Source organism: Cicer arietinum, chromosome 3 (assembly GCF_000331145.2).
Source record: "Cicer arietinum cultivar CDC Frontier isolate Library 1 chromosome 3, Cicar.CDCFrontier_v2.0, whole genome shotgun sequence".
In the NCBI taxonomy this organism is placed as follows: domain Eukaryota; kingdom Viridiplantae; phylum Streptophyta; class Magnoliopsida; order Fabales; family Fabaceae; genus Cicer; species Cicer arietinum.
The window spans coordinates 66184589-66202031 of record NC_021162.2 but is presented as its reverse complement, the minus strand read 5'-3'; the positions used below and the strand labels follow the sequence as shown (position 1 = coordinate 66202031).

At 33.5% G+C, this 17443-nt stretch overlaps 2 protein-coding genes across 5 annotated transcripts; both read left to right on the top strand.

Moving 5' to 3' along the window:
* The first annotated feature begins 519 nt into the window (after positions 1-519).
* On the top strand, positions 520-5176 carry LOC101488392 (G2/mitotic-specific cyclin S13-7-like). 4 transcript variants are annotated; one of them, XM_073366783.1, is made up of 6 exons: positions 520-673; positions 1128-1275; positions 1365-1425; positions 1556-1825; positions 3915-4037; positions 4263-5176. In XM_073366783.1, the coding sequence occupies exons 1-6, from the start codon at positions 631-633 to the stop codon at positions 5031-5033; spliced, it is 1416 nt and encodes a 471-aa protein (XP_073222884.1). In that variant the 5' UTR covers positions 520-630; the 3' UTR covers positions 5034-5176. The 4 variants fall into 4 exon arrangements, with proteins under 4 accessions (XP_073222884.1, XP_073222883.1, XP_073222882.1 ...); XM_073366782.1 differs by having other exon boundaries at positions 1550-1825; XM_073366781.1 differs by lacking the exons at positions 520-673; positions 1128-1275; positions 1365-1425; positions 1556-1825 and adding exons at positions 2496-2649; positions 3104-3251; positions 3341-3401; positions 3532-3819.
* A 1354-nt stretch (positions 5177-6530) lies between these two features.
* LOC101494446 (calmodulin-interacting protein 111) lies at positions 6531-17421 on the top strand. The gene is made up of 12 exons (XM_004493310.4): positions 6531-7042; positions 7369-7536; positions 8657-9537; positions 10593-10797; positions 11941-12148; positions 12997-13245; positions 13332-13432; positions 14030-14456; positions 14570-14650; positions 14760-14950; positions 15033-15195; positions 16863-17421. The coding sequence occupies exons 1-11, from the start codon at positions 6728-6730 to the stop codon at positions 15165-15167; spliced, it is 2961 nt and encodes a 986-aa protein (XP_004493367.1). The 5' UTR covers positions 6531-6727; the 3' UTR covers positions 15168-15195; positions 16863-17421.
* Positions 17422-17443: the final 22 nt, after the last annotated feature.

Genomic DNA, 17443 nt, shown 5'->3' with positions numbered 1-17443 from the left:
CTTACGATTACGATGTAACTAAATTTACCGTCTTAGAAAAATTACAATTATATTCATACATATAACTTTAAAAAGTAATTATTATTATTATAATTATAATAATCAAACTATTTTTAATAATGTGATTATATTCATACATATAACTTTAAAAAGTAATTATTATTATTATAATTATAATAATCAAACGATTTTTAATGATGTGATTATCACAATTGACTAATAATATAAAAAATTCTTACATTAACTGTGTATATAATAATATTTTTTTGACTAAAAGTTTATATAAAATTAAATCTAAATAATTAATTAATTACAAAAATATCAATATTAAAAAATAAATTATCCAAAAGTGGGAAGAATGCAACTTGCCTTTCTTTCGAAACATCGCCAACGGCTATATTTTTGTCGGAGAGACACGCTCTGTCGTCGGATCAACGTAAAAACAATCTAACGGTTAAAAAGTAGTTAAAAATTTGACCGTTGAGGGTAGAAACGTCGCCTCCATCAGCTTCATAAGAGAGTGTTTTTTCATTGTAACATCGCATTCACATTTTTCATTCCTATTCATTTTACAATCCGAGAGAGAGAGCGAGCGAGTGAGGGTGAGAACAGTGTGATTGTGATTTCGAAATGGCTTCAAGACCCATTGTTCCTCAACAACAACAACCCAGAGGTTGTTTTCTTCAATTATCGTCGATCTGATTTCGATTGTGTTGTTCATTTTTTATATGATTCATCGATTCTTTCTGGGGTTCAATTTTTGTGTTCAGTGATTGGAATTTTTGGTACAAATTCAATAGTATCTGGGTTGGTTTATTTTTCATGTATTTTATTTATAACTGAATGAAAAATCTTGCAAATCTGAGATTTTGCAAGAAGCCCAAATGAAAAATCTTGTCTGGGATTTTGAAAATCTGTTTTGGTCACAAATTAGTTTCGATTTTTATGAGTTTCGTCCCAAATCTACCAAAAGGGTCTTTTTATTTTTCCGATGCTATGTTGGGTCGAAACCAATAACCTTTTTTGACATGATTTGGATTGAAATCTATATAACCTTTTTTCAGTGATTTGATCTAAATCTACATAACATTTTTTAATGGGTTTGTTTGGTTTTTGAAATGTAATAGGTGATGCTGCCCTGGGGGGAGGAAAACAGCATCAGAAGAAGAACGGTGTAGCCGGCGGCGATGGAAGGAACCGTGGAGCACTACGTGATATTGGAAATGTTGTCACTCTAAGAGGAGTTGAAGTCAAGCCAAATCGCCCAATCACAAGGTTTTTTTTCTCTTTCTTTCTTTCTTTCTTTCTCCCTCTCTTTGTCTTTCTCTGTGATTCCCTTTTATTGATTTTGATTATTCTTTTAGGAGTTTCTGTGCTCAACTACTTGCCAATGCTCAAGCAGCAGCTGTTAATGAAAACAACAAGGTTCTCTTATATTATTTGTATTCATCTTTGTTTGATTATTTATTTGAATTGATGTTTCATTGGTAGGTTAGTGATGATATTGATTGTTTTTTCTGAGATTGGAATTTGTGTTTTGAAATTGAAGAAACAGGCTTGTGCTAATGTGGCTCCTGCAAGACCTGTGGCTCCTGCAAAACCTGCTCCTCCTGTTCTTGATGGAGTTGCAGTGGCTAGAAGAGTGGCCACAAAACCTGCTCAGAAGAAAGTCACTGCAAAACCAAAGCCGGTGGAAGTTATTGATATAAGTTCAGAAGAAAGTGCCAATGAAGAAGACAAGTCTGTGCACAAGAAAAAGGAAGTAGATGTCAATTCCAAGAAGAAATCACGCACTCTCACTTCTGTTCTCACAGCTAGAAGCAAGGTAGCTGTTTGAGTAAAAAAATTTAATTATAAAAATATATATATATATATATATATATATATATATATGACTTTAAAAATAATTATATAAAAGTTTAATTTTTTCAATTATTTAATTGTTATGATTTATTATAACATAAAAAAACTTTTACGCGAATGATATATATAAATTAAATTTCAAAGATATATAATATACCGATATAGATAAAAAGAATATTAATTTTCATACACTTACGATTACGATGTAACTAAATTTACCGTCTTAGAAAAATTACAATTATATTCATACATATAACTTTAAAAAGTAATTATTATTATTATAATTATAATAATCAAACGATTTTTAATGATGTGATTATCACAATTAACTAATAATATAAAAAATTCTTACATTAACTGTGTATATAATAATATTTTTTTGACTAAAAGTTTATATAAAATTAAATCTAAATAATTAATTAATTACAAAAATATCAATATTAAAAAATAAATTATCCAAAAGTGGGAAGAATGCAACTTGCCTTTCTTTCGAAACATCGCCAACGGCTATATTTTTGTCGGAGAGACACGCTCTGTCGTCGGATCAACGTAAAAACAATCTAACGGTTAAAAAGTAGTTAAAAATTTGACCGTTGAGGGTAGAAACGTCGCCTCCATCAGCTTCATAAGAGAGTGTTTTTTCATTGTAACATCGCATTCACATTTTTCATTCCTATTCATTTTACAATCCGAGAGAGAGAGCGAGCGAGTGAGGGTGAGAACAGTGTGATTGTGATTTCGAAATGGCTTCAAGACCCATTGTTCCTCAACAACAACAACCCAGAGGTTGTTTTCTTCAATTATCGTCGATCTGATTTCGATTGTGTTGTTCATTTTTTATATGATTCATCGATTCTTTCTGGGGTTCAATTTTTGTGTTCAGTGATTGGAATTTTTGGTACAAATTCAATAGTATCTGGGTTGGTTTATTTTTCATGTATTTTATTTATAACTGAATGAAAAATCTTGCAAATCTGAGATTTTGCAAGAAGCCCAAATGAAAAATCTTGTCTGGGATTTTGAAAATCTGTTTTGGTCACAAATTAGTTTCGATTTTTATGAGTTTCGTCCCAAATCTACCAAAAGGGTCTTTTTATTTTTCCGATGCTATGTTGGGTCGAAACCAATAACCTTTTTTGACATGATTTGGATTGAAATCTATATAACCTTTTTTCAGTGATTTGATCTAAATCTACATAACATTTTTTAATGGGTTTGTTTGGTTTTTGAAATGTAATAGGTGATGCTGCCCTGGGGGGAGGAAAACAGCATCAGAAGAAGAACGGTGTAGCCGGCGGCGATGGAAGGAACCGTGGAGCACTACGTGATATTGGAAATGTTGTCACTCTAAGAGGAGTTGAAGTCAAGCCAAATCGCCCAATCACAAGGTTTTTTTTCTCTTTCTTTCTTTCTTTCTTTCTCCCTCTCTTTGTCTTTCTCTGTGATTCCCTTTTATTGATTTTGATTATTCTTTTAGGAGTTTCTGTGCTCAACTACTTGCCAATGCTCAAGCAGCAGCTGTTAATGAAAACAACAAGGTTCTCTTATATTATTTGTATTCATCTTTGTTTGATTATTTATTTGAATTGATGTTTCATTGGTAGGTTAGTGATGATATTGATTGTTTTTTCTGAGATTGGAATTTGTGTTTTGAAATTGAAGAAACAGGCTTGTGCTAATGTGGCTCCTGCAAGACCTGTGGCTCCTGCAAGACCTGTGGCTCCTGCAAAACCTGCTCCTCCTGTTCTTGATGGAGTTGCAGTGGCTAGAAGAGTGGCCACAAAACCTGCTCAGAAGAAAGTCACTGCAAAACCAAAGCCGGTGGAAGTTATTGATATAAGTTCAGAAGAAAGTGCCAATGAAGAAGACAAGTCTGTGCACAAGAAAAAGGAAGTAGATGTCAATTCCAAGAAGAAATCACGCACTCTCACTTCTGTTCTCACAGCTAGAAGCAAGGTTTGTTGTGATAATTATAAGAAGACTCTTGTATACACACTTGTGTTATGTTTGATTATGTTTTATTTATAAGTTCTTTTTCATGTTTTGTTCAGGCTGCATGTGGTTTGACTAACAAACCAAAGGAGATTGTTGACATTGATGCTGGTGATGCCAACAATGAGCTTGCTGCTGTTGAATACATTGAAGACATTTACAAGTTCTACAAGATAATTGAGGTAACTAGCAATAACAAACATGATTTCCATAAAGCATTGACATACACTGATTATAATTTAAAAAATAGAAGAAATTGAATATCCTGCTTGTGTTGGGGTCAGACACTAGCCTCTTCTAGGTCTTCAATTTAAATGTCTGTGTTTTGGTGTTATTACTTTTCATTCTTTATGTTTTTGTTTTGTGTCTAATGTAATTCACTTGTGTTGTTGTTGTGCATGATGAAGAATGAGAGCCGTCCACATGACTACATGGACTCACAACCTGAGATAAACGAGAGGATGAGAGCTATACTTGTTGATTGGCTAGTAGATGTCCACACTAAGTTTGAACTTTCACCTGAAACCCTTTACCTAACTATCAACATTGTTGATAGGTTCCTAGCTATCAACCTTGTTTCAAGGAGAGAACTTCAATTGGTTGGCATCAGTGCCATGCTGATGGCATCAAAGTATGAAGAAATCTGGCCACCAGAGGTCAACGACTTTGTTTGCCTCTCAGATAGAGCTTACACTCATGAACAAATCCTCATGATGGAGAAAACCATCCTAGGGAAACTTGAATGGACGTTGACAGTGCCAACACCTTTTGTTTTCCTCGTTCGTTTCATCAAGGCGTCGGTGTCAGCTTCATTATCGGTTCCTTCGGAACAAGACGATGCTTTGGAGAACATGTCTCATTTTCTGTCTGAGTTGGGGATGATGCATTATGAGAGTTTGAGGTATTGTCCATCAATGGTTGCTGCATCAGCTGTGTTTGCAGCAAGGTGCACTTTGAACAAGGTTCCTGTTTGGAATGAGACACTTAAGGTGCACACTGGTTACTCAGAGGAACAATTGATGGATTGTGCTAGAATGTTGGTGAGTTTTCACTCTAGTGTTGGGAATGGAAAGCTGAAGGTTGTGTTTAAAAAGTACTCTGATCTTCAGAGAGGTGCTGTTGCTGTGATTCCACCTGCTAAGAATCTTGTGGCTGTTGTAGGTGGTGGTTCTTTCTAGAGTTTGAAGAAAATGAAACAATGGAGGCTTGGCAATAACTATTTGTTATTGTATTCTTTTTCTTTTATTTTTTTTACTGGCTTGCTGTTGTAGTGAAATCAAAGTTTCATATCATCATAATATAAGCTTCCTCATTTTTCTGAGTTCTTGTCTCAGATCTTTAGCTTCAAAGTAACCAGAAGTGTTGTGGTTGAAATATAAAACAAAGTTTGAAGCAGCATTCTGGAAATGGCATGATGTGGTTTTAACAAACAAAATTGTTTTTCTTTCATGTGCTTAAGATAACACAATAACACTACTAAGTTGAGTTCATAAGTTTAATAACTAAAAAACAATTTAAAATCTCTCCTCTCACACCAAATAAAACTTTCTGCTTAATCATCAAAATTACTCCTCTTCTCTCTTTTGAACTATACATATCTTTATTTTCCTTTCCTTATTTCTCATCCGTAGACCAAACACTCTAAAGTTATCGTGCATGCAAATGGTTCAAGTTAGTTTTTTTATAAGATTTCAACAAAACTCAAAGGGATATATAGTGCATCAAATCTCATTGAACTCGCTTACTAATCAGTGTCCCTATCTCACACACCAAATAATCGCCTAAAAAATAACTCTTAAAAAAATTGCGATAAATCGTAGTTTCAAATACATATTTTTTTAAAAAAATAAAAACCGAAAAGAAACTATTAAGAAATATATTTATCACATCACTTAAGAAAGATATGTCTACATTTGTATTTAACGTATTCTACATACAAAAAATTAATATTACTAGTTAAAATGTGGGATTTTTTTTATCAATATATCCACTTTTTTAAAAAGTTAATCAAAATAACCCAATTTAAAAAAAATATCAAAATAATTTAAAATAATAATAATAATAATAATAAGAATAATAATAATAATAATAGTAATAATAATAATAATAATAATAATAATAATAATAATAACTATGTCCTATCTTTCCTCAAACATCTGTCTCATTATCATTATTATAAGAGAAAAAATAGAAGAAAGTCGCTAATAAAATGGAATTAAAAGAATAGAAGGAAGTCGTTAATAAAATATAATTAAGAGTAATTTGTTAATAAAATTAAATTAAATTAATAAAATAATATAACATGTTCTTTGTTTTGATATATCTATTTAAATATATTATCTTATATTTATTTTTTTTCTTTAATTTAATTTATTTTGTTCAATGTTATATAATTTATTATTTTTTAATTATAATTATTTTTATTTATTAGATTCAAAAAAAATAAAAAGAAGTTGTTAATAAATATAATTAAATCGTTAATTTATCTGAAAAAAATATATATTTTGATAATTTAAAAAAATAGATATTTAAATAAAAAAACCAAAATGTGAAGTTTTTTATTTTATTTTTAAATTCTAACAATGTTCTCGTTAGAAAAAATAAAAATAATGTTGTTTGAGCCATTATTAGTGAGAGTCCTTTACTAATCCGAGTGAACCCAGTTGTTAGTTTCAAAAGTAAAACCCTACCGTGCCGCCATACAATTTTGAGAGAATATTTAAAATATATATAAAATAAGAGAGATGAAGGATTAAAGGCTAGGATTTTGAAGTGGAGAAAAATCCAGTGAATAATTCACTCCAATTTTGAACTGTTTTGTCTCTTGACTTAAGTCACCTCAATAACAAAACAAAATTGAGTGTGAATAAACATGCCTTCTTCAAGTTCAAAGCATATTAGCAGTAGTAGTAGTAGTAGTACTAAGAAGCAATCTAAATCAAAATCGAAGTTATCATCGCCGTTGATTAGCGATGCCGTCACTCCACCCCGCACTCCCGAACCGCACCAAATCGCCTCTCTCTTGCAAGAAGCTTCTCGAATCTTCCCATCCTTCATTTCAGAATCCGCTTTCCTTGGCCAAATCACCGATGTTGAATCCACCGATTCTCTTTCCAAAGCTTCTAAAATTTGGCTCTCTGAATCTTCTATGGTTGCCTCTTCCATTGCACCGGGTTCACTTGTCTCTGTAATTTCCCTTTTTTTTTACTCAATTTCTCTTGTTTTCTCTTTGGTAGTTTATTATTTCGCACTTATTTGGATAAGTTGTTTTTGTAATATATTTTGAAGAGCTTATAAAAATTTGTTGAAAACAGCTTATGGATGGTGGAGCAAAAAAAATAGCTTATGGACAGTGGAGAGAAAAATAAGCTTATGGACAATATCATTTGTTTCTATAAGTCCTCTAAACAATCTCACAAGTGTTTATTCAGTAGATAAACTCAAATATGTGAACCCAAACAGGCTCTATGATTATCCCTCTTTCATATATATTAATTTTAATTGATTTTGCAGGTGTCTATTCCATCTTCTTCAAGTCAAGGGATTGCACAATTGAATACCTTTCCTCTCACGTCATTGACTAATGAATGTGTCAAATGCTATGGATTGGAAACTTGTAACACATTGGATGGTGCTGCAGGAAACTATTTTGCTCTTGCAACTGTATTTCCTTCTAGGAAGGTTAGTCTTTTCCCCTGTTTTGTTCTGAACTTTTTATGTTGTTATTATATTCATTGAGTTTATGCCTTTATGGGATGTGCGTTACAGTGTAAAAGAGTTTACAGTTTCATTCGATCATATGTCACTGTGTAAGTGTTTGTTGAGATGTTTTAGGAAGTAGTATAACGAGTGACAATCTGAAATATGATTGGATGACTGTAAATTATTTTTACATTGTCCGTGCATGTTCCTTAAACTCTTTTTCATTTAGTATTGGGAAGACAATTTAGAGGGAAAAAAAATGATATATTGATTATTATTAATAATGTTGCTTTTGTTGTAGTAGTAATCCTAGTAGGGAGGACTTGCTACATAATATGGTCAATAGAAACATACCTGCTACATGAAACAAGCAGAAACATACCTGCTACATAATATGGTCAATAGAAAGCAAATGCCAGAAGAGAAATAAGATGATTTTGTTTATGTAGATATCCCAATTAGGACTTTGGGATTTTTTTTCTTTTATTATTCACATTTTGTTATTAACCAAAAACGGAAATAGCAAAAAACAATCCTCCTACATGTTATGCTGTGCAGACTCTAGACTCAACTTGCTGAACATCAAACAACAAAAGAAAGTCACCTCATGCACCCTCAACAAAGGATGCTCTCTCAAACACCCTTACCTTCTACTATGGTGGTCTCAATTAAGAAAACTTGTACCTGACATAAGACTAAGATTAACAAATAGCAAGTTGAAGCTGCTGTTTGTTCTGCTCATTTGAAATATGATTGATTGATACTAGATAGTGGCTTTCCCTGACAAAAAATAATGACTTGCTACCATATTGGTTGGAGTTCTTATTTCTCTTTTTTGGAGAGGGTTTCATTGATGGGTCTTGTTTCATGTTTTCCTTTTCTTGTTGTTTTTTAATTTCTTTTGAGCTTTGTTTGAAGGATTATTATCCTTATCTTTTATTCTTTCATTTATGATAAAATGTTCTTTTATTTCTATTTCTTGTGAACCAAATGTATTTTGTGTGCATGTGCACGTGTATTTGTATTTTTTTTCTTCTTATGTATAACAGTAGATCTATCTTAATCAAAATCCTATATTTAATGACATTTATTTATATAGGTTTTGAAGAATGGAGTACGCCTGTCTTTGAATCTTTCCTTTACCATGGGATGTCCTCCTTTGGGTATTAGTGTCTTTGTCCACCCATTACAGAAACAATACATATCTTGTCTTGCAAATGAGAGCAATGAACTGCATTCTGCAGGAAATAATTGTTCCTTGGTATATAATTGCAAGGAATTATATCTTCAGTTGGTTCCTTGTAACAGTGGACTACCATTGAAAGTTAATAATCTCCCCCCATTGGACTTGTCTAACTCAAAATCCCGTGTCCAATCTGAGAACAATTTTATTGCATCTCCTAAAACACCTTCTTATGGATCAAAGTTTTCTAATGGCAGTTTGTCTTCCCCCTCAGTATTTGAAGATTCAGCATCAAGTGTAACCAATAACAATGGTCAATCGGCGGCTTCATTTGATATTAGCAAGGCATTAGGAGATGAAAGTTCCAAAAAATTACTGCAGACATGTGCAAATTCATGGTTATACTCTCGTTGTTTACTGCTAGGGAATCTCATCAATGTCTCAATGTTTTCTGAGTTTTGCATTTTCCAAGTGAAAGGAATTAAAAAGGTGCCAGTTACCATACCTGACTATAGTCCATCGAATGGGAGCAGTAATTCAAATCTTGAGGATTCTGATATGGCGGAAAATGTGAATCTGGCTTTCACTGTCAATTGGGAAACAAAGGTATTTTTATCTTTGCCATCAAATGCAGCATTGTTAGAATCAATTCAAAGAGATTTATCGTGTCTGAAACTTGACCACAAGGCGACTAAACCTGGGATAAGTGATAATATTTCTAAATTAGGTGGTCTATCTAAAGAAGAACTGCTTTTAAAGAAGATAATTTATTCTTCAGTGAACAATACTTTATCAAGGTATGTCTTTCTATTTTAGATTTTCACCTGTATGTCATATAATGTTGAAGACTTATATTTATATATTATTTCCTTGCCATAGATTTTGTGTTACTTAATGCATCATATTATGGTTGGTGGATGCAAGTAGTGTTGACTGTTTGGTTCAACGAAGGGGAGGGGAGGAGAGGTATTTTGCATTAACTTTCAATGGAACCTAATTACTCAAGCATAATATTCATAGTAAAAATATAGATTAAAGTGTGCAGAGTCCCTAAAACACTAAGACAGACTAATACAAGTTATTTTGTAACAGATTGACTATTTTAGCCATACAGCACCACGATATTGCTAAGCTTCTTGAATTTTCTAAGAGATATCATAGGCATGCCTCACCTGAATCAGGGTACACTTAAGGCACCAAAGGTGTGTACATCACTAAAGGTGCTGCTCCTCAACTAGAAAGGGGTAATGAGCACCTTCTAGCACATCACCTCAGTGCCTTTTACTGCATTGATTTACATACTTTTCATTTCACATTCCTGTGGAAGAGAGCATTTAACCCTTGGAAAGGGTCATTAAATATATGGTTGTACATTTATAACATTTTTACTCCCTGATTGGACATGAAGAACGTTCTTTTGTCAATCATCTCTCTCCCTGCTAATGGATAACCATTAGATTGTTATTCATAAGCGAAAGTGCAAGCCCTTCATAGCAGTGACTGGTGCCTTCATACTCTTACACCCTGATCTTATCATAAATAAATTGAACATGTTATCGTGCCTTCTTTTTCTTTTAAACATGACATCATTCAGTAAAATATTTGTTATTTGTCAAAATGAGTACAACTGCATGGTAGGTCTTAATATGGTCAGTATATTATATGTATGGATGTTGGCACAATTTTTGCAGCAAGCAATTATATCAGTTTATGCCAGTAAATGATTGAATTTATAGTTCAAAGTACATACTTACCTCTATTCTCATAGTGATGTGTCCTCGCATACTTCTATGCATGTCTGCAAATATTCCGCAAACTTATGTGATATGCTTCTTGTTTTTGCAATATGTAGATTTGGTATACGGTCTACCAGAGGAGTCCTTCTTCATGGTCCACCCGGTACAGGAAAGACTTCCCTGGCTCAATTATGTGCTTATGACGCTGGGGTCAAATTTTTCCCTATAAATGGACCAGAAATTGTTTCACAGTATTATGGGGAAAGTGAGCAAGCATTGCATGAAATTTTTGAATCGGCCATTCAAGCTGCACCTGCCGTGGTTAGATACTTTTTCAAGAGAATGCGTTTCAGTATTTTTCAAATTGTGTTTGAATGAATAATTTATGCTCTTATATTGGTGTATATGTTTATTATGGCTATGTTTGGTGGAGAATAGAAGTGTGAAGAGAGAATGTGAGAAATAGTGTAAAAACAAGAGAGAGAGAGAGATAGAGAGAGAGAGAAATGTGAGAAATATAGTAGATTTGATGTTTTTTGTTTAGGATAAAAGAAATATATAATAAATAGAAGAGAAAGAAGTGTATTATCTTTACCCTCCTTTGTTTGGTTGGATAGAAAGTGAGAAGAGAGAAAGACTGTTTTTGTAAGGACAAAAATACCATGAACTTAAAAAATATGTATATACAATTTTATATGGTTGCATTTTATTTATATAAATAATTAATTTTAATTCATTCATTTAATCAAGTTATTAATTTAATTAATTTTATTTGTTTTATGTAATTATAATTTAAATTTAATTTATTTTACGTAATTAATTTAATTAAATGAATATTAGGCATTTAGAATTGTTAATTGTATTACATCATTATCACAGAAGAGAATTTCCATAATTTTTTAACATTCTGACCTGGTTTTGTATTTCAAATTCTGATTGGGGGGATTTAGAGTTAAAAATGTTAAAAAATTATGGAAATTCTCTTCTATGATTCAAAAGTCCTTGAACTTGCCTGAATTAGCATGAAATTTATTGTAAGCTAGTTCTTTATTTTCTATAACTTTTGGAAGTGATGGTGGAAGATTTCAATTCTTTCACTGTGTAAAAAGACAGTCTATTGCATTTCTTGTACCTGTATTTTCTCTGCTGTGAACAGTCCACGAGACAAAACATAGAGGTGCGACTTACATATTTTATGCAGATCAATTTGAACGGCTATTTTTCAGCATTATTAGAATTTCTTAAATTGACAGTGTTACCTATAGGAGGCCTGCTCTCTATCAATGTTCGTTCAATCTTGGCATTTTTCTTTGGAATTTCACTGCTTTAGTTTTATATGGTTATTTCCAAAGCTTTGCCTTTGATTTGCTGGGAATAATCTCGCTTAATTCGAACCTGATATTTTTATGTTCTAAGTTCTTCCTAGGTTCTAAATGTCAATGATGGGATTTCTGTCACATACAGATATTCATTGATGAAGTAGATGCAATTGCCCCTGCAAGGAAAAATGGAAGTGAAGAGCTATCTAAAAGATTGGTTGCGACCTTATTGAATCTGATGGATGGAATTAGTAGGAATGAAGGGTTACTTGTAATTGCTGCCACTAATAGGCTTGACCATATTGAACCAGCTCTCAGACGACCGGGGAGATTCGACAAGGAAATTGAAATTGGTAAGATTTAGGCTACTAGCTCCCTATGAATAGTGTAGTACGTTATTATCTTGAAATGCATACCTATTTTTGTAACTGTATGAATTTCCCCCATCTTCTGCTCCACATTTTAATACTGTATAAGTATTTTCTAGCTTGATATGTGAACAGACTAAAATCTCTCCAAAATGCATAACTAGCTATCTTGAGATTTAAAGTAATAACTCGGTGATAGAGTGTAATCATACCACATGGTCAACATGGTACTGGAGCGTTTCCAAAATACAACATTAAATAAATTCCCGCTATTCTTAACAGTATCTACATTTCTCATAATTGCATTTCATGTTAAGCAGTGTTGTCTAAAAGAGCTTGCAAGATACATTATCATGATCTTTCTCAAAGTGGCCAAGTGGCAATTCTTTTAACAGACACATGGATTTAATTTTGGCAAAATCTGCAGTCAAAGTCAGATTGAGATTTTGTATAAAGTAACCAACTGGAAATAAATATGCAATCCATCATATTGTTGTCTTTGTTTTACTAAACAATACAAATGCAGCTTGAGTTTTTTCTCTGGGGGGCGGGGGTACAAACACGTGCTTCATTAGACATTTTTTTGCTTTCTGTGAATTGTGAAAGGAAATTTAGACTTTGAACATTAATATGTTCCTTAGAGCTGAAACAATATTAATGCCACAAGTATTTAGTTCTTCATTTGCATGTTCACAAGTGATTTATGCCTATGAGATATTGAGTCTGAGACAAGCAATTCAGGTAAACAGATCTACTGATCTGTTTTAAATACTATGATGGATTCAGAGACATTTACCAAACACCACCACTTAATAGTTCCATATGCATTGCAGGTGTGCCAGCCCCCGCACAGCGAGATGATATTTTGCGCACTCTTCTCCGTGAAACAGATCACTGTCTTTCTGAGTCACAAATTGAAGAGCTTGCCTCAATAACTCATGGATTTGTAGCTGCTGATTTAGTTGGCCTTTGCAGTATGGCAACCTTTATTTGTCTACGACGTTATGCTAAACATAAACTTAATAAGACTTGCAATGCTAGTTCTGATATGAATACGGCATCAAATTCGAGAGATCATTCAGGTATTAACACCATTTGTTTCAGATATGTTGGTGGCCTCAGTCTTTTTTACCTTCCTGTCTGATGGGAGAAACATCTGGAATTACAGAAATGATGCTTGTTAGCAGTGACAAGGAGCATATTTTGAAAGTGACTTTTGAGGATTTTCAGAAGGCTAAGCTTGAAATAAGACCGAGTGCCATGAGAGAGGTATGGTTAATGCCATAGTTAAGTATTTTTGGAACCAGGTTTTACTAAATATCTGTCAGCTGGGATATGCCTTATTGATTTGGGCTGATTTTGTTTTACTGTATTAATTGTTAATCCCCTTCAATTTTCACTTAGGAAATGTATAACCTCTTTATTTCCTATATACTGTATTAATTGTAAAAAGGATGTCAATTCTGATCAATGCCTCCATTCAGCTACAAAAATTGTTATTGGTTGTAAATTTGTAATTAAAAAGGTCAACAATAGTCAACTTATGGACTTTGGAATTATTGTCTTAAGAAAAAGGAAATTTCTATGTAATTGCATTTTAATTATCTGCACTTGATACAAGTTTCTGCTTTAATGAGATGGGAATTGTTAAACCTATAAAAGTACGATCACTTTATGTTAAAAGGTTTGGTGAGTTATTTTTGTTATCAATAAGCATTTTCCTTTTAACAGTATTCTTTTCAAATCAGGTTGTACTTTACAAAATGTTCTACTCAAGGATTGTGTAAATCAAGTTTTTGCCAAAATAAAATGTGACGAATAATACTGTGGTGGTGTCTTTTTTTCCTTCCTTTATTGTCTTTCTAGGTGAATCTCGAGGTTCCAAAGGTTCATTGGGGAGATGTGGGCGGCCAAAAGGAGGTCAAAGATCAATTGTTGGAAGCAGTAGTATGGCCTCAAAAGCACCGTGATGCATTCACACGTATTGGGAATAACCCTCCAAAAGGTATATTGATGTTTGGGCCTCCAGGTTGTAGCAAAACCCTCATGGCACGTGCAGTTGCTTCTGAAGCAGGATTGAACTTTCTAGCAGTCAAGGGTCCTGAACTCTTCAGCAAATGGGTTGGTGAATCTGAGAAGGCTGTCAGATCATTGTTTGCAAAAGCAAGGGCCAATGCCCCATCAATTGTATTTTTCGATGAAATAGATAGTCTTGCTGTAACTCGTGGGAAGGAAAGTGATGGTGTTTCCGTGTCAGATAGGGTCATGAGCCAGCTTCTTGTTGAATTGGATGGTCAGTGATGAATCTTGAGCCTGTTGGAAATGTGAATGGTTGCTTATATAGCTGTTGGCCCTAAAATGACATTAATGACGTTTTTCTTTTAACCAAAAAATCATGTCCTACAGGTTTGCAAGAAAGAGTTGATGTTACTGTCATAGCTGCTACAAATAGACCAGACAAGATTGACCCTGCTCTTTTAAGACCAGGTATTGTCCGTTTTGTTATTCTGCGCCTGTAACTTTGTATGCACCCACAAATACACTAAGGAGAATGAGTTGGTATGGCTTTGATCAGCTTAAATATCTCTATTTTCAGGACGCTTTGACCGCCTGCTATATGTTGGACCTCCTAATGAGATGGATAGAGAAGAGATATTTAGCATTCATTTGCGTAAAATTCCTCATGATTCTGATGTTAACATTAAAGAACTGGCTCAAATGACTGATGGTTATACTGGGGCCGATATATCACTTATATGTCGACAATCAGCTTTTGCAGCAATGGAGGTTTGTCATTCAGCATGATTTCTGACGCATGTGTTGTCAAAAAATTAATATTAATATGTGAACGTTTTTGTGAAATTATTAGGAAAGCTTTGACGCTTCTGTTGTAACAATGAAGCACTTAAAGATGGCAATTGAACAGGTTCAGCCCTCAGAATATCAGTCGTACCAAAAGCTGTCAGCAAAATTTCAAAGGGTCGTCTTCTCTGCTGTGATATAAATGGTTATAACCAGTTGCAACACATTTGGTAAATATTTCCTATTCCACTGTGTGATGTTTAGAATATCTTTGTTTCTTTTGTAGTCTGTAAAGTGGAATTAAAAATCAGATGTGCTAATTGATTTCAGCTGAAGCAATATGGTGTAGAATGTAGAAACATAAAATATTTTATTTACACCCTTAAGTTGTTGCTAGAAGATATGAAAATATCTAGATATTATTTTGGGGAGCCGCTAATATGGTCCCTAAAAATATCGGTTCACACGTGATACTCGTTTTTTTATTTGTAATAGCCGGTTAGCTTTTTTAATTTTTTTATTCGGTGCTTTGTTTGAACATGTGTAATTTTTCTGTTGCCTTTTTCTATGTTGTTCTTCATTACAATTCCGCCCGCATCTTCTGCCCATCGATGACAGATAGCTGCTAATGTTAGAGAACCCTATCCAGTTTAACTTGAGACAAACCCATTCTTCTCTCCAAACCACACACATCGACTCTAACAGTTGAGTTATCGTGGAAAGGATGCAATTCTAAGACGCAAACCTTTACACAACTAGATAAGTTGTTCCCATTATTATCGCCTTGATGGGAAGGAGAGAACCCTATCCAGTTAACTTGAGACAAACCCATTCTTCTCTCCAAACCACACACATCGACTCTAACAGTCGAGTTTTGTGGAAAGGATGCAATTCTAAGACGCAAACCTTTACACAACTAGATAAGTTGTTCCCATTATTATCGCCTTGATGGGAAGGATTCAATCATGATTATTAGATCCATATTTACATTGCTTCTGTGCTATACAAAAGTCGTTCCCATCTTCCTACTTATTTGGATGTAGATATATGTTGTGTCTCATATAAATTTTGCTGGATGGAGGGTTTGATGTGTTGTTCACCATTGAAATAAAATGTGCATTGTGTCAGTTATCACTCACTTGAAAAAATACGCCTTTGCCTTCCTTTTACAGGGCTATGTGGTTTTGTGACCTTATTGTGGAAATAGAGAATTGTTTTCTTTACACATAAAGAGGTAGAAGATGGGGGCACAATTATAATAAAGAAAAACTAAAAAAAAAAGAGCAACAGAAAAATTAGACATTCACAAATAAAGCACCGAATAAAAAAAATGCTAACCAGCTATTACAAGTCAAAAAAGAGGATCACAGGTGAACTCATATTTTTGGGGACCATATTAGGAGCTCCCATTATTTTGTAGCATCTTTTATCTTTGAAGATTAGTTTTTATATTTCTTAGTTGTTATCATGATTTGTTTCTCTGTTTAGTTAGGATTTGGAGTACTAGTATAATATAAGAGACTGGTGCTTAATATTTTCAAAAAAAGAAAGAGAGAAGTGCTTAGTCTTGTCAGCATTATCATCAAATCAACACCAATCATATCATAGGGGTTACTTTTCACCCCATGTTTCGTTAAAAATCACACTTACTTCAGAAGTGTACTTCCCAATGATATACATTTGTTCGGAAGAACTCTTCTAGATGACACAATATACTTTTTCTTATCTTGTTGGGTGAGAAACATATCTCCCTCATATCAATCTATAATTCAAAGTCTTTATTATTTGTCTTCCCTACCCAATAACTTCAACTGACTAATTATCTTGCTTTTTCATTACTCTGTCGGTAGTTCACATAATCTTGAAGTTGAACATTGTTTCTCTATGGCTCTATCAGATTCCTGCGGTCATTTTTTGTTTGAGGACTGCTCAAAGTGGTTAACCACAGTGCAGAGAGAATGGCGACTTTGTTGAGTGTGTAGAGGAGAGAATGGTGAGTAGTATGAGAAGACAAGGATGAGAGAGAACGGCAGTAAAGATAAAGGTGTGACTTCTGCTTGCTAAAGTTAGAGAACCTCTCGTGCTTCGAAACGCAGTGGATCTGCAAATCTTGCGCGTCGCCATGAAAATCACTGAGCTACAAAACGAAGCTTCGATTCATCATGCAGTCTCACCGTGAGAACAAACAGTTTTGGTTCAGCTTTGGTTCATTTCTTTTTTTGAAATACTCTAGTTAATTTTCTGATGAAAATTGGGAGGTTTAGGTTATATTTCGCTTTCTGGATTTTGGTTCTCATTGAACTTTTTTCTCATAAAGCTGGAAAATCATAATATTTTATTTTATAATATACTTTATTATTTGATTTGAAGAAGTTACGTTGGGCTCTCAAATGTGTGCCAAGACAGGAAAGACTTCACAACATTTATACGATAACAAATTATTTGATTTTTTATCACATCATTTTATGCGACATGTAC